At 35.6% G+C, this 15,388-nt stretch overlaps 1 protein-coding gene across 26 annotated transcripts in view; it reads right to left on the bottom strand.

Annotated features, from left to right (window-relative positions):
- RIMS1 (regulating synaptic membrane exocytosis 1) overlaps positions 1–15,388 on the bottom strand; it is a gene marked incomplete at both ends in the record, with an annotated part of 283,958 nt that overhangs the window by 61,600 nt on the left and 206,970 nt on the right. For 11 of the 26 annotated variants that reach the window (XM_083350614.1, XM_083350605.1, XM_083350599.1 and 8 more), the window contains one exon: positions 5,881–5,952. The exons of 10 other annotated variants lie outside the window; for them this stretch is intronic. In XM_083350614.1, the coding sequence (XP_083206740.1) occupies positions 5,881–5,952 (72 nt within the window). Of the gene's footprint in view, positions 1–5,880; positions 5,953–8,382; positions 8,461–11,547; positions 11,623–15,388 lie in introns of all 26 variants that reach the window. 5 more of the 26 variants (XM_083350617.1, XM_083350603.1, XM_083350618.1 and 2 more) reach the window with 3 other exon arrangements.

Genomic DNA, 15,388 nt, shown 5'->3' with positions numbered 1-15,388 from the left:
TCTCTCAGCCCAACCCACCTCACAGGTTTGTTGTTTTGGGGAAAATAGGAAGAGGAAGGTATGTTGGATATGTACGCTGTTTTGTGAATCTATAAAACTATCAGTAGAAAGCTAAGCATTTGACAATTTTGTGGAATTAATAATATTGTTATATCCATACGTCAACTCTTTTTTAAACAGAATGTTAGAACATGTTCACACATCACCAGATGAGAAATCTCTGAGAATATAATTCCAGGATATTTTTTCAGCTGGTATTTATGCCATCTCATGTCTACATTTCCTCTTTTGAAATCATTGCTTTGTTAAAATCATGGACATAATTACCTTAATATTGCAATACTCAGTGTGGTATTATTAGGAAACTGCAATAGCCCAGATCATTTAAAAGATAACAGAAAGTATTACAGAGAAATTACAAAAAATAAAATGACAATTTAAATAGAGATCTATTATCAAAAACTATCATTTGCTTCTTCTGGTACATGAATGAAAACTACCTTCCCAAGATCCAAAATCATTCCTGACAGATAATGCACTCTTCTCTCTCAGTGTGATAGCCCTACTGTTGTAAGAAACATAGAATTTTGCAGATTTCTCTGCCTCCTGAGTGAGGGAAATGCATAATACAAGAATATGTCCTTCATCGAATTATCAGGGTTTTGCACTGAAGTACTGCAACATTCTGAAAATTTTCATATGAATCCACTGTACATCAGAATGATGGGAACACAAAACACAACCAGATTTTAATTAGTAATCCCTTTGTCTGATATAAATAATTCAATGAATGAAGATAGACTGAGCAAAGGATGTAAGAAAACATTAGACATCATGGAGGTGGTGGTCACATCTGTGAGGCAGAAACTAATCTTGTGAATATATTTAATAGCAACCTAATCAAAAATAGAGAAGTTGGAGGTGCTTCCAATAAGCATTGTGTCCTGCTGGTACTGCATTTATGAGAAAAACATAGGAAGGAGAGATCTTTGAGATAGTACACAATTCCAGACTGTTATTCCTTGTGAATAGACTGCAAGTAGATAGCAGTTGAGTTATGAGTTGAGTGGCTGGGAGTTGACGGATACCTACAAAGCTCATGCTTGTAATGCAGACTTTCAAGGGATAAAGCATGGCCAAATCTAATTTCTTCAACTCTTTCTGAAGTTTTTTTAAAAAACTCTACTGTAAATATTAATACCCTTGAGATCAGCAAGGTTTGACTGTATTCATCAGGTGAATTGCTTTTTCCTTGGAAAAAGGGTTTTAAATATGATTTTAAAAGTTCTGGAAAATTTTGGACTAAACAGTAAAAGGATGCTTAGAATGTAGATTGTAGAAAGTTAACAATGGATTAAGTGTTCAGATGGAATTGGAATTATAGCTTTATAGGAATTAATTAGAAGAATTCTTCTCATGCAAAAAGATGATTGGGGCTTTTTAAGAGGAAATATAGTATTGGGACCTGGAAAGTCTGATGGTAAAGGGATCTTGAGGACAATAAATTCATCTCATTAAGAAAGAATGAAGCTCAATCTCTGATGGAAGTTTTTGCATTTTGGTCTTCCAAAATTACTTGATATGATAGATAGATCCTGCATCAATAAAGTTACAAAAGAAGAACAAGCAACAAATTAAGTTGAATATAGCTGTAAATGTGTCAATAAAGACAAAAATATGGAGAAGATGTTTTGGATATATAAACAAAACTGATGGGTATTTCGCTAAGTAAAGGAGATATACAATTATTAAACTAGAAAAGTGATTTGGATGAATTTATCTCACTAGGTCCATGAAAGAGGCCTGTTGAAATCCTGAAAGAGTTTATGAGAAGTAATAATAAAAGGACGATTTTTTACTTGCTGGATGTATAATGAGTTCTGGGACTATATTTGATGGGGTTAAAAATTAACATTGTTAAAAGTTTAAGCAAGGAATACAGGTTTGGCTTATTTGATCAAGGTTAAAATAGAAAATTAGTTATATATGGTTTTCCTTACTGTACTTTTGCTGATAAAGAACAAATGATGAGGATTTTCTACACTTTTGTTCCTTTTTTAGATTTTTTTCTTATTATATTCCTATATTTTTATAGTTTGTATTAGTTTTTATTCTTTCTATTTGTAATTCTTAATTAAAATATTTTAAAATAGAGAAGTTGGCACTGAACCTCCAGAAACTAGGTGGTGAATAATGGTCTGATACTAGAATGATTTCTAGATCTTGACTGAGTATGATATTTTCCCCTAACTATGACTGGGAGATCACAGATTCTTAGGGCTAGAAATCCCCTTCTAGAAACACATGGTAGTAGCACCCTTGAAATAATACAATGATTAATACAAGTATTCATGAATTTTTTTAAGGGTAAATCATGTCAGACTAAGTGTGTGTCATTTTTGCCAACTGAGAAAAAGATGTGGTTATTATATATCCCAATTTCAGCAAAATATTGGGCAAAGTAATTCATGATATTCCAGTTAGCAAGCTCATTAACATGGGATGGGTAGCAGATCTATTAGGCCAATGTGTAACTGGACTGAAAACCATATGATCAAAATATTCATCAATAGTGACTTCCGGTGGCTCCGCGGCGACGGAGACAGCCTTCCCGGGCTGCCCGCGGCTCAGCTGTTGTTTTTTCGCCCGAAACAGCGCCGATCAGCTGTTCGGGCGAATTTGAAGCCCCCTCCTCGGGAGAAGAGGAGGGGGCGAGCTCCCAGGTAGGGGTAGAGTTCTCCAGGGCCGCCTGAGCTTATGGCTTGGGCGGCTGAAGGATTGAACTCCCCTGTAGCCTGGACTGCTCCCAGCTGGCCGGCGCCTCTGCTCCTGATTTCTTGGAGCAGAGCCAGGCGTCTGCGACCACCCCTGCCTGAAGGAATGACTATGGATTAAAGGAGCAGGCAGAGCGATACAAGAGGAAAAGGTGAAGAGGATTACTATATTTTACTCTCCAGCTTGATGGACTTTTTTGGATTATAAATCTGAAGTGAAAGTGCGTCACATTTGGTAAAAGATGGCGGCTAAACCACCCCCTAAAACTCTTCGGAGTGCTGGAACTTCTCCTGTGCAACAATCATTACTGCAGGCGCTGCATCCTCCTGATGTATTGACATCAAAGGACTTACAAGATGCTCTTGAAAAACACACCCAGGTAATTTTGGACTCAATTAATGATAGATTTGTACAGATGGAGGAGAAATTGGAGAAATTGGAGGAGAGAATGGAGGAGAGGATGGAACAGAAGTTCAGAGTGATGAAGGCAGACATCTTGTCTTCAGTGTGTAAAGTGGCTCGCTGTGTGGAAGAATTGGAGGAAAAGCTAGAAGATTTGACTCAAAAGAATGCTATATTAGAAGCAAAAGTATTGGAGAATGAAGATAAAGTGGAAAAAGAACTGAGTCTTGCTCAATATTACCAGATGCAGTTTGCCATTAGAGTTAGAGGTTTAAAGGAGAATACCAAGGAAGATCTAAAGCAGCTGGTTTCTGAGGCTTTTGAAGTAGTGTTGAAACAGCCAGCATCTGAAATAAAAGGAGGCATGGATAAAGTGTTTCGTGTGAATTCATGGATTGCTAGACAGAGAAAGTTGCCTAGAGATGTGGTGGTATATTTTGCAAAAAGGGAAACTAGAGATGAAGTTATACGAGCTGCTTATGATACTAAAGTTGTGATTGCTAATCAAGAAGTTTTGGTCTTAAAAGAAATTCCTCCAAAGATTTTAAGGAGAAGGAAGGATTTTACATTTCTTGTGCAAGAGCTCAAGCAACGAGATATAAGGTTCAGATGGGAGATCCCAGTTGGGTTGATGGTGACGCACGAAGGTAAAAGGTACCATCTGGTTACTGTGATGCAAGCGCGTGATTTCTATAATAATGTTTTAAATGCAACGCCATTAACACTTCTGGAAGCTGAAAAGGGATCTGGAGAAGGAGTGCATCAAGAGGTCGAAGGTGGTCAGATAGAAGACAACGGTGTTGGAGGAGATCAAGATACAACTTCGTCGGATGATTTTATAGAACAGAGGGTGACGCGTGCTGCTGCAAAACGTTCTAAGAAGAGAAAATAGCAGGATTTGCAGACGTCTATGGAATTTCTACGATGTATTCATAGTCAAGTGTGGGAGGTGGGAAAAGATCTGGGTGTAGACGAAATATATTTTTTATATGTGGTGGTTTTGTGGAAAGGGTGAGTTTTTTTGGATTAAAGTTTGGTGGAATATATAGAAGATTTCTAAATGGAGGTTAAAGTTTTGTTCGCAATCTTTTTTATTGTATGGAATAATTATAGATGTGGTACTGGAAGAGGAACGGCCGATTACAGAAGAGTGGACTTTAAAGTTTTCTGATTTGGTTGAAGTGGCGAAGATTTTGGTTAATTTGAAAGATTTTTTATCCTATATAAGCTAGAGAGTGATGGATTTTGGATTTTTTAGTTGTTAGTACATGGTTGCTTATGTTTGTTTTTCTTTTTTTTCTTTTTATATATATACCTTGTATTCAGCTCTGGGAAGTGGGGGGGGGAGGGGGGAGGGGGGGAGGGAGGGGGGGGGAGGAGGGAGGGAGGGATGGGGGGAGGTAGGGGGGGAGGAGGGAGGGGGAAGGGGGGTTTTTTTAAAGGAAAATTGTATTTTAAAACTTTTCAATAAAAAAAATATTCATCAATAGTTTCAACTACAAATACCAAGTTCTTCATTAGAAAACAGAAATCAAATATACTGGTAAAGGATGAAATGGAGAACACATAGCTTGATATGGTATGTGCAAAAGGTTGTTAGAATAGCATTGATCAAGCTGAATGAAAGTCAGCAGAGGGATTTATCTACTTAAATAGCAAATGAAATTTTAAGCCACCTCAATAGAAATAGCATTTCCAAATTAAAGAAAGTAATAATTCTGTTTTTTATTGCTTAGATCCACTGTATCTGGTTTTAGAAAGATTCAGAGAAAATATATAAAAAAGATTGTAGAACAAAACAAAGAGATTCAGGGAATTCAAAATTAATTCAGTGACGCTAAAGGAATTATGTAAGTTTAGTGTTGAAAAAAAATGACTTGGGGAGATGTCTTAGCCCTTTTGAACTACCTGAAGGTTTCACACTGAAAAAGATCAAGACTTGTTCTCTGCTGATCTGAATAGAAGGGACAGAATAAGCATTCTGTCAGTCTGTGTTAATTCACTGCATACACCTTCTAGTTGAGGAGATATGAAGCGAAGTAACCTGCCTCAGGTTAGCGATCCATCTAAGGGTGATTGTTTTTTTCTTGTAAACTAGATCATAAGCTTTTTGCTTTGCTTCTCTTAGTGAGCAAACCTTGTTTCTGTCTTCTGTGAGCAGTTCAATAAACTTGGCTCAAGCAGATCGTGTATGGTCTCTGCTCAGCAATCAGATAGGAGGATTTTACTCTTTAGCGGTGCCACTGGTTTGCTTTGACAGAGCATGTACAGTTTCAACTTTAAAGAGAGTGGAAATGGACAAAGAAATTCCGCAAAGAGATTCCATGCCAATTGCAGTTCAAGACTCCGTGATTCCTTGCTGTAAATAGACATATGTTAGAGCAGGTAAATTTAAAACTTGTGAATTTCAACTTCCAGAATTCCCCATCGGGGTGGGGAATTCTGGGAGCTGAAGCTGAAGTGCACAAGTCTTAAAGTTGCCAAATTTAGAGACTCGTGTTAGAGCTATTTAGCAACAGCTTTGCAAAACCTTAGTAACAAGTCTTTGACAGACTTTACATATTTAAGATTATGACATGTGCATAATCATATTAACAAAAAGTTTATTATGACCAAAGATCAGCATGACATCTGCATAATGACAATAACATCAGCAAACTGATCAAGGCACGTTGTTGTTACATACTGCAGAATCCATCTTACCTTTCTGTTTCTGATGCAGAGCTTTTCCTAGTCTGTTTTTGGGTGCTATATCTTTCTACCTTTCTGGGATGCCTGTGAAATTAGATTCCAAAAAAAAATATATGAAAAAAAGAAGCAAGCAATCTAGAAACCAGAAAATTGCAAAGATTTAGCTTGATTTCTTGCAAAGGAAGTGCAAAAACGTTTAGGTTTTCTGAACGTCTACTAATAATGGACTTTGGAGAAAATGCCATTTGCACCAACCTTACTTTAATCTAACAAATTCAGTTTCTTTGGTATAGATCAGGGGTCAGCAACCTGAAACAGTGAAAGAGCCACTCGGAACCGGTTCCCTCACAAAAGGAAAAACTGGGAGCCGCAAAAAATGTGTACGCATGCGCGTAGATGCGCGCATGCGCAGAACAGGGTTTAACTGAAGAGTGGAGCCAAGGCGAGATATGCACCTACCCTGCATATTTGAAATGATTGGTTGAACTTTTTTAGTCCCACTTTTTTTTTTGTACTGCACATGGCAGAGGACTGGGAGCCGCAGGAGACGGCTGAAAGAGCCACATGTGGCTCCAGAGCCGCGGGTTGCAGACCTGTGGTATAGATAATGCTAACCAGGCTGACTATTCCTCAAATGCTAAACAATTCTAAAATCGAAGCCATGGAAAACTTCCATTACTGGTTAAAATCCAACATTAAGGGTCTGGTAGAAAAGTGAAATTCTCCTGGGTTAAAATTCAAAAAAGATTCTCTTGTATTATATGTATGCAGTATAAAAGAAAAATAGCACAATTTAACTGTGGTAATAAAAGCATTGCTAATAAACTTGGGTAGATATATGTTATTTGAATTACACATTGATAAGCTATAGAAAACACATTTGCATGTAGTAACTGTGAGACCTATTATATACTTTGGCTATAGCTTATGCAACTAAATAATAAGAATGTATGAATGTTACATTTGGATGTTAAATTCAAATAGAGTCAAACCATCTGATCACAACTCAGCTGGGTTCTTGCTATATTAAACTGTCAACATATCATGCCCTCTGGCTGTTTTTAAGATTATATAGTTGGGCTGATTTCAGAATTTGAAAAAAAGAAAGAAAAAGAAAGAGGAAAAAATCAGTACCGCTTCAATTGAGCTGTTTAAAAGTATTACCCCCTGTATTTTTCACTGACCACAGGTATTCACAGCAACGTTCTTTTGTCATAACCTTAACATGACAGCTGAGAACAGGTTAGGTGAAAACTTATTTATTCTTAAATCACAATAAAAAGAATCCAAGCCTGCAATCCGCTATCAGCATGGTCTTGAAAAAAAAATTGAGGGGTTTGATCTATTGTGATCAAAGGAACATCATTTGAAGAGCTGGCTAATTGAGATTTTCTATATGCATTCAAAGAGAGGCCTAAAATACAGTAACATCATTACAGGCCAACTATTAACTTTGGTTTTCATTCCACAATGTAGTCCCAAAAGCCATAACGCTAGGTTTCAGAAGCTTGAAAACATCATGATAGTTCTCTTCAGAATTTCAACACAGCACATCAGAGACCTTAGGATCTAGGATAGCAATAGCACTTAGACTTATGTACCGCTTCCCAGTGCTTTACAGCCCTCTCTAAGCAGTTTTACAGTATCAGCACATTGCCCCCAACAATCTGGGTCCTCATTTTACCGACCTCAGAAGGATGGAAGGCTGAGTCAACCTTGAGTCAGTGTAACTCAAACTGCCAAACTGCAGGCAGCTGGGAGTCAGCATAACCACTGCGCCACCACAGCTCAGTTCATGCATTCCTTCGAGTTTCGCAGTGTGGTGACTGTGCCCTCTCACTATCGGATAAGCATGTTTCTCAGGGTAGCATGTAACATTTCCTGACTCTCACTTCCATTTTCTGTTACATTTCATTGGTCTCCTTGAGGTCTATGGTCTAAACTTTTTAATGAATTTTTTGTCTGTTGCATTGTCTTATGGTTTTTCATTCGTGAAACCCTTCTTGAAAGATCTGTAGACATTATTTAGCTGTACTAGCTGCTACGCATTTTTCTATTTTTGGGGATATCTGCAGCATGGTTTTTGGGCAGTGTTAATGACCTTCTTACTCCTTCTGTTATGCACTGTTAATAGAAGAGCATCTTATATATAATAGTTTTATGTTTTTTTTATAGTAAAGAACTAAAAGCATCTATGGTCCATAAACTTACAGGATCCTTTAAAGATTTGGTCAAAGTCCAAAATCTTAAAGTCCAAAATCTTAAATAATCTGCTGACTTGATCAGAAAGGGAATCCAATAAAAAAATGAAGATATTTAAACAGTTACTTAATGAAACACATACAAAGATGCAACACGCACACACACACACATTTATCAAACAGTAAAACATCCTTCAAAGATGTAGAAAATAACGATATAACATGTGACAGAGCTAGGTTATAAATTAAGATTTTAGTATTTAATTTCATGTATTATACATGTGGAGCTGCAAGACAACTTTAGCAAGGATACCTCTGTATTTCTTCTGGATTAGCACTTAGGAAGTTTAAACTGTCTTGTTTTGGATTGCAAGACTCCGGCAGTGTTGTTCTTCACAAGTTTTGGAAACATGGAAGTGAAAGTTGAACAGAATGGATAGAAACAAATAGAAACAGAGAGATGGTCACATGCGGTGAAAATGGAGACATGCAATCAAGATATTTATATGACAAGAGCATTCCACTATTACATCCAGCAACATTTCTATGTTCTCTTTTTCAGTGTATTTAAGGAGGGTTTTTTTAAAGAGTGATGTAATAACTTACAAAATAAAATGAAAGCCAGTAATAAACACTAAAGACCAACATATTCTCATCAATAACACCAAAGAATATGCAGAAATTCAGAAATAATTTGGAAAAGGCCATTTGGAGTGCAGAGAGTTATGAATTTAGCATCCATATGCATTTCATTAAATGCATACATTCTAATCCTGGGAAGAGACATAAAACACTGCAGAACATATATACATTCCAAACAAACTTTTCCAAATTATTTCCAAACTCTTACATAATCTACTGACATCTCTCCAGCCCTGTCAGGAAATACTCTCAAGAGCTGCCACACGAGTGTATTTTTGTGAGTGGCTTTTAAAAATCTGTGTATTTGTTCTGACATCCTTTCTGATTTTTCTCTTATGTTGCCACAAAAATAATTTCTTTTAGCAATACAGATTTAATAAAAAAAATAGTATGCATTTATTTTGCAGAGGAGAGCAATTTTCAAGATAGTACTGAGCATTTTTTTCGTAGTTATTCTAGGCTGAGATACATATCCTAACTTGTTATATACACACCCATACAAATTCTAAAAACAATGGACCTACCGGTAAATGCTTCCATTGTAGATCAATAGTTGAAAAGAGAAAATTCTTGGAGTTTGGATTGAAGTATGGATATTGACTTTCCATACAGGTTCTTATAAGCAAATATTTTTTCAACTGTTACAAAAAATATTGGTTGATCCACAATAGGATTATAGGATTATAGCATGTAAAAAAATTCTCATTCAATATCTAAGAAGACACTAAGCTCCTTTTTGCTACCTAATTGCTTAATTAGGGGCACAGCTAGTATTTTTTTTTCTACCTGACAGTATGATAACCTGGCCAATATCAGAACCGAACAATTTTTAATTTTTGGTTTGGTTTTTAAACTCTGTCACAAAGCCTACTAACTTTATTTGGTTTTGCTTCTCAAAAGCTAACTGAAATGTTGATGCTTTGACATTTAATGAAAAGATTGAAAAAGACAGTTAACTTTGGCAGGAATAAGTGAACCCAAAAATTTCCACAAAAATTATTTTATCTGTCTACTTCTAAGTAATCCTGTCTACTTCCACACTAACCATTTTTAATAAGAGAGGCCTTCTGAGGATAAAAAAGTGGTATTTGACACTTTGATACCTGCAGTATTTTGATAATGAAAATAGTTTAGTTACTAACTTGAGACAGTAGACACTTCATATTTTCAATTCAGCTGGATATTATTTAAATGTCATTTTAATAAACAATACTTGTGTATAAAAGAAACTGCCTTATTGATGTTTTATGGAGAGTTAAACTAAGGCTTATTACATACTACAATAAATAATACTCAGAAACAGAGATATACAATGAATAGATTTTCTGGGAATCACAATCTCAAATGCATCTGGAGAAGATTACATCACTGACATCTCTTTCTTTCAACAAGACTTCCCTTTGATCTTCTCCTTGCATATACACGCAAATCTGTTTCTGAGAATCCTCAAAACATTTAGAGCATTTTTATTGGCGCAACGATGTGCTGAAGATAGAGGTGTAAATACTATTCACTTATAATGTGAATTATCAGATTTGGGCTATAAAAATCCAATCAAGTAACAATTTGCAGCAGAGATGAGAAAATAGTGCTTCTCTTCTGCTGATTAGTGTTAACATGTATTTTTGCACCCATAATTCTACTTATAATCCAGAATTAGATATTGAGAAGAGTTGATAAGAAAGATTATCTGAATGCATAATTTGGCAGCCCAATTAAAAAGAGCAATTTGCTTTAAGGGACAACGTATGGAAAAAAAAGTTTATTATCCAAGAATGATGCAGCATCAAGATTTAAAGAATAAAATCATAATACAACAACATCAACAAACCAATAGATGATATTTACATACAGTATATCACATTTGGCCAATCAGCATATAAAGAGAAATCCAAAGCACTGGAATTAGCAGTTGCCTTGTTCAGAATGTCTGTCACCAAAAAATTTAAAGTAAAAAAATATAAATATACCATTACACAAACTCATTGTTGTAAATTGAATTAATAAAGATATGGCACAATTTGGCCTGATGTTAGGAAGACTTAAATAACTGATTTCATTGAGGTTCAGCATGCCAAACTTGTCCAGAGCTACAATCCCTTGTAGAAAAAGGCTGGATTCCATATATTACAATGTAATCCTAGAGGATTTTTACACAGATGTAAGTCTCAGTACTAAACTGGTTTATTCCTATGAAGTTGTCCTGTAGAATAGCTTGAGATCAAGCTTTATGTTTAATTACTGGGGAGCAAACCTCATAGAATTCAGTGGAGCTAAGACATGCATGACATGCATGTAGTATAAAGCACAAAATTAAAGCATCATTGTAGTGATGCTACTCTTGCTACAAAGTAGGACGCAACTATTGTCAGGAATCATAAGAGACTAAAGACAAAGGAGCAAAATATGCTCTACTACAGAGCTCAAATGCTTATTTTGTATGTTAATCTCAAAAGGGAAATGTTTTCCTCGTCAACTAAAGATTGATTCCTTTACTACACTCCTCTTTCTCATTTCTCTCATATATAACTATCCCTCTTGCTCAAGGTCCCAAATGCAAGCTTTTTTAACCTATGTTGATACATAAGAGGGCCTAAATAAATGTTTTCCAGTGATAGCCAACTGAGAGTTGAGTTCATCACAAAATATGCTATTCAACGTGTGACTGACACTGACTTAAAAGTTGCTCTATAATCACTGAGTGAAGTTCAAGGACAACATCTCACAACGTTGCAAATTTGGGTTCCTGGAAACTGAAACGTTAAACACGTGCTGTTCCTACTTGATATGAATGATTCAGCAAGCTACTTTTCAGCTAGGAGGAGCTGACTAGTACCTGTCATCCTCCGGAGATGCATGTTGGATATGAATCCGGGGACTAGTGGGTCTTCTATCTAGTGAGGGGGACCATCTACTTCGGTTTGTTCATTGAATAAAATAGGAAGAAAAACAGAACATTTAGTGAACAACTTTATTTTTTAAAAAAATGCAAAAAAATCCCCCTAAAAAGTACCTCAAAAAAACAACACACCACCAGTGTCCATTTTGTCTAAATCACATTCAACCTACTGAAATTTTGTCTGAATTTATATTAACCTGGATTACTTACATTGAATTTCCAGACATATTTGCAAACTATTCTGCTTTTTTTTAAAAAAAAAATTAGCAGTCAAGTAGCAATCTTGTGCAGAATTTAGTTTTTGATGAGTTTGCTATCTGTCTGGGGTTCCAATTTTGACCCTAAGAAGGTGCATTTTCTGGTATGCTTGAGGTCACATAATCCACTGGTCACAGACCCCAATCTTTTGATAATTTATTTTTCACATTATACTGCGTTATGCAATGTAACTTTGCGTGCTTTGAAAATAATTCAGAAGAGAGCAAGTAGAAGCCCAACAACTCTTTAAAAGCAGCAATGTCTTTTTCAGGCTTCCATGCAAGCATTCTTTAAAGAGGTATTGCACTTAAGCTTGAACACACATTCCAAAACACTTTTTCTGAATCCCTTTCAAAACATGTGAAGTACTGGTATAAAGTACCTTTTTAAATTGATAAGCCATTTTATATCATTAAGATGACTAATGGACCAAACATCTGCATTTCAAATATCTGTGTATTTTACAATACAATATGCATTCTTGTTAAAAATTAATAGTTTAAAACGTAAAGGATATGTTACTATTGACATTTCTCCATTTTGGGTAGTCAGGATTTTTGCTTGCTTACTTAAATCAAATAATTCTGTTACTGCACTTGTGGAATTTAAGCCCCTTATCACACAGATAAAGGGAAATAAAATATTTTCCTTGTATGCCTCATAGCATATTCTTATACTGAGTGAAGGAATTGCCTGGAGGTGCATCAAATAATTTAGACTGTTGTCAATTTGGTCTATGGTCATTCTGGGAATTACAAATCTTATTTTTCTTAGCATTAAAGAAATCTCTTCCATACAACACTGAAGTGCTCATGGGCAGATATTCTTAATATGAACATTTTAACTAATTCTTGAATTGTTTCCAGTCTTAGTCACACTTAGCCATTTGGTCACATTAGTCATAACTATTTTAAGTCCCAGTAATTTCAGTAAATATACTCTGGATCCAATCTACTACGTCAACCAGTCAACCAGTATTAACTTTGTGGAATGTCACTTATTTTCCTAGTTATAGCATTAATAATTAAAGATGTATTTGTCTGCTAGCATAGAGACGTAGAGATGTAGACTCATTATAGCCAGAAAAACATTTCTTTAATCAGAAAGTTTGGAACATTATATGGATCTCAGTGTTCTATTTTCATTCTTTCTCTTGCACATCTTGACATTCAAATTGTTGAGTGCTTTTCACTTAGAAAGCATCCATGAGAATGCATGACTAGACCCTGAAAAAACAGGATTTTTATAGGAGTATAATATTCTGGGTGCTAAAATTCAGATGTGTGTGTGAGAGGGGGGGGAAGAGACTTTTCATCATGTATCTTTTATATTCCATTCACAATTTTCTGAACCTTTTCTCTTATTACAACCTCATTTATTCCTGGATGTTTCTTCATATTAAACATATTGTAAATATTTGGGTGTATGCTATGTTTAAAAAGTGAATTGAACTATTCTTTTTTTTAAAAAAAAAAGTTATGTAACTGACTTTCATCAATTATAAATTTTAGCTAGTGTCAAGAAAACAGTGCAAAAGTACTATCTGTTCTATTTGCGATATAAAATTTCAGCAAACAGCAAATTGTACACATTGTTAGTTGTTCTTTTTTTGAGATACTTTCCAGTTTTGATCAAAGAGTTTTATGAAAAAAGCAGACTATATATCAGGGTTGTTAGCATTCTAGCATATTAGTAAAATTTCCAAGATACTTTAAAAGGCTGTTAATAAGCATCAGGTTTTCCTGTAAGCCAAATATTAAAGCTATTTAGGCACCAGTGCACTCAAAGCCCTTAATATGCTGATATTTTGTATAATCAAACAATAAAAATAAAAAGACTCATTTGCAAACATGCATTACATTGTGTAAAAATGTGATCTCACATAACTTGTTTCAATGCTGCGGAATGTATTATAGACAATTAATACATAGGATGCCATGCATTTAGACATAGTTTTCCAGATTAACTGTAACAATGATAACACAGGTAATCAATCATACCATTATGCACAACTATCACATACACTGCTACATTAAAATACTGCATTCATTGTAAGAAATCACACTAAAACATAACAATATGCTGAATTATGATCAGTCATAGAAGTTATCTTCTGGAGATGTTGCAAATATTCTACAAATTTTGAGCTACCACAGAATTCTGAAACACATAAATAACACCACAAGTAGAATGAATGGACTTTGGGTTTTCTCACGTCTGAAATAATTGTTGGGTAGAACAGGAGTGTTATGGGACACACCAGAGCACAGTCAGCGACTCATGCACTAACTTTTTCTTTGTTCTCAAAAAGACAACTGTCTATCTGCCTATGCAAAGATATGGATGGCACCCTGCCATGTCCTGCAATTCTAGAAAGCTCTTAAGACCCGGGTCTATTCCCAGACCTGGGATTAATGTTGGACAATCCTGTCACACTATTATTTTGTTCTGTTCTAGTAATTTTAGTCTAGACTGTTGTTTATGTGGATTTTAATTGTTCTACTCATTTTGTCCATTTTGTAAGCTGCCCAGAGTCTTCTGGAGTGGGCAGCCACAGTAAATTAAATTAATGAAGTGCTAATGGGCAGAGTTGTAAGTGGGCCTTAACAGAAGAAACAGAACTGAAATAAAATTGGAAGTTCTCTGCTTTAGAATTGTAACATCTCTCTAGATGTTGTCTGCTAAGGTATTCTGAAACTATAGCAATGTACTCTGAAACATGAGACATATCATGGATACTACTTGAAGATAATGATGCCTACTTTGCATCAGTATGAGCGGAACCATATCTGCTACATTTGACAGCTCCCTTGCTCATACAACTGTGTGGAATCTTTTATTTATGATCCTAGATGCTCCCTTAATAGCATTAAGGGTATGTGCAAAATGTTTGGCCTAAGGGCTATAGAAGCTGCCAGCTTTTATAGGTACCTCTGCACCATAAGAAAGGTTTACCCTTTTATGCTGTAATTCTTTCAGCCATTGCAGTCTTGGTGGGAGCAACATCTTCCCATCCCTCTGACCCTATTATAGATCACTTATTTCCCACAGCCATCAGTAAGCTTAAGAGTAATACCACACAGCTAGCAATCTCCTTCACTTTGTCCAGCTAAATCTAATCTATTAGGAAAAGCACATGGACCCCCTAGGAGCTTTGTGGATTTGTTGGAGGAGGAACCTTTTACCCCCACATCCCCACCACATATTCCTGAGTTCATGTTGGCATTAGCAGTAAGAAGCCAGTAATCTGTTCCCTACCAGCCAGCTGATAGGTCTCATTAGCTGACTAGTGGTAAAAAGTACTATGGGTGCCAAAATGTATAGCCAAGATCTGTTTCTTAATAAATTTTTACAGAATGCTGGAAAATATTAATAATATGATATTCAGGGTCATAGAAAATTTCCCATGCTTGATTTTACATTTATGGAGATTGTGTAATAGGGTCCTACATGTTAAGAGCAGGAAAGCTTATTCAATGTTTTGAAGGATCAGTACAAAATGACAATATTGTAAATCAAT

This window comes from Vipera ursinii, assembly GCF_947247035.1.
Source record: "Vipera ursinii genome assembly, chromosome: 1".
NCBI classification, from domain to species: domain Eukaryota; kingdom Metazoa; phylum Chordata; class Lepidosauria; order Squamata; family Viperidae; genus Vipera; species Vipera ursinii.
The sequence above is the reverse complement of the archived record's forward strand: the minus strand, read 5'-3'. Positions and strand labels throughout refer to the sequence as shown.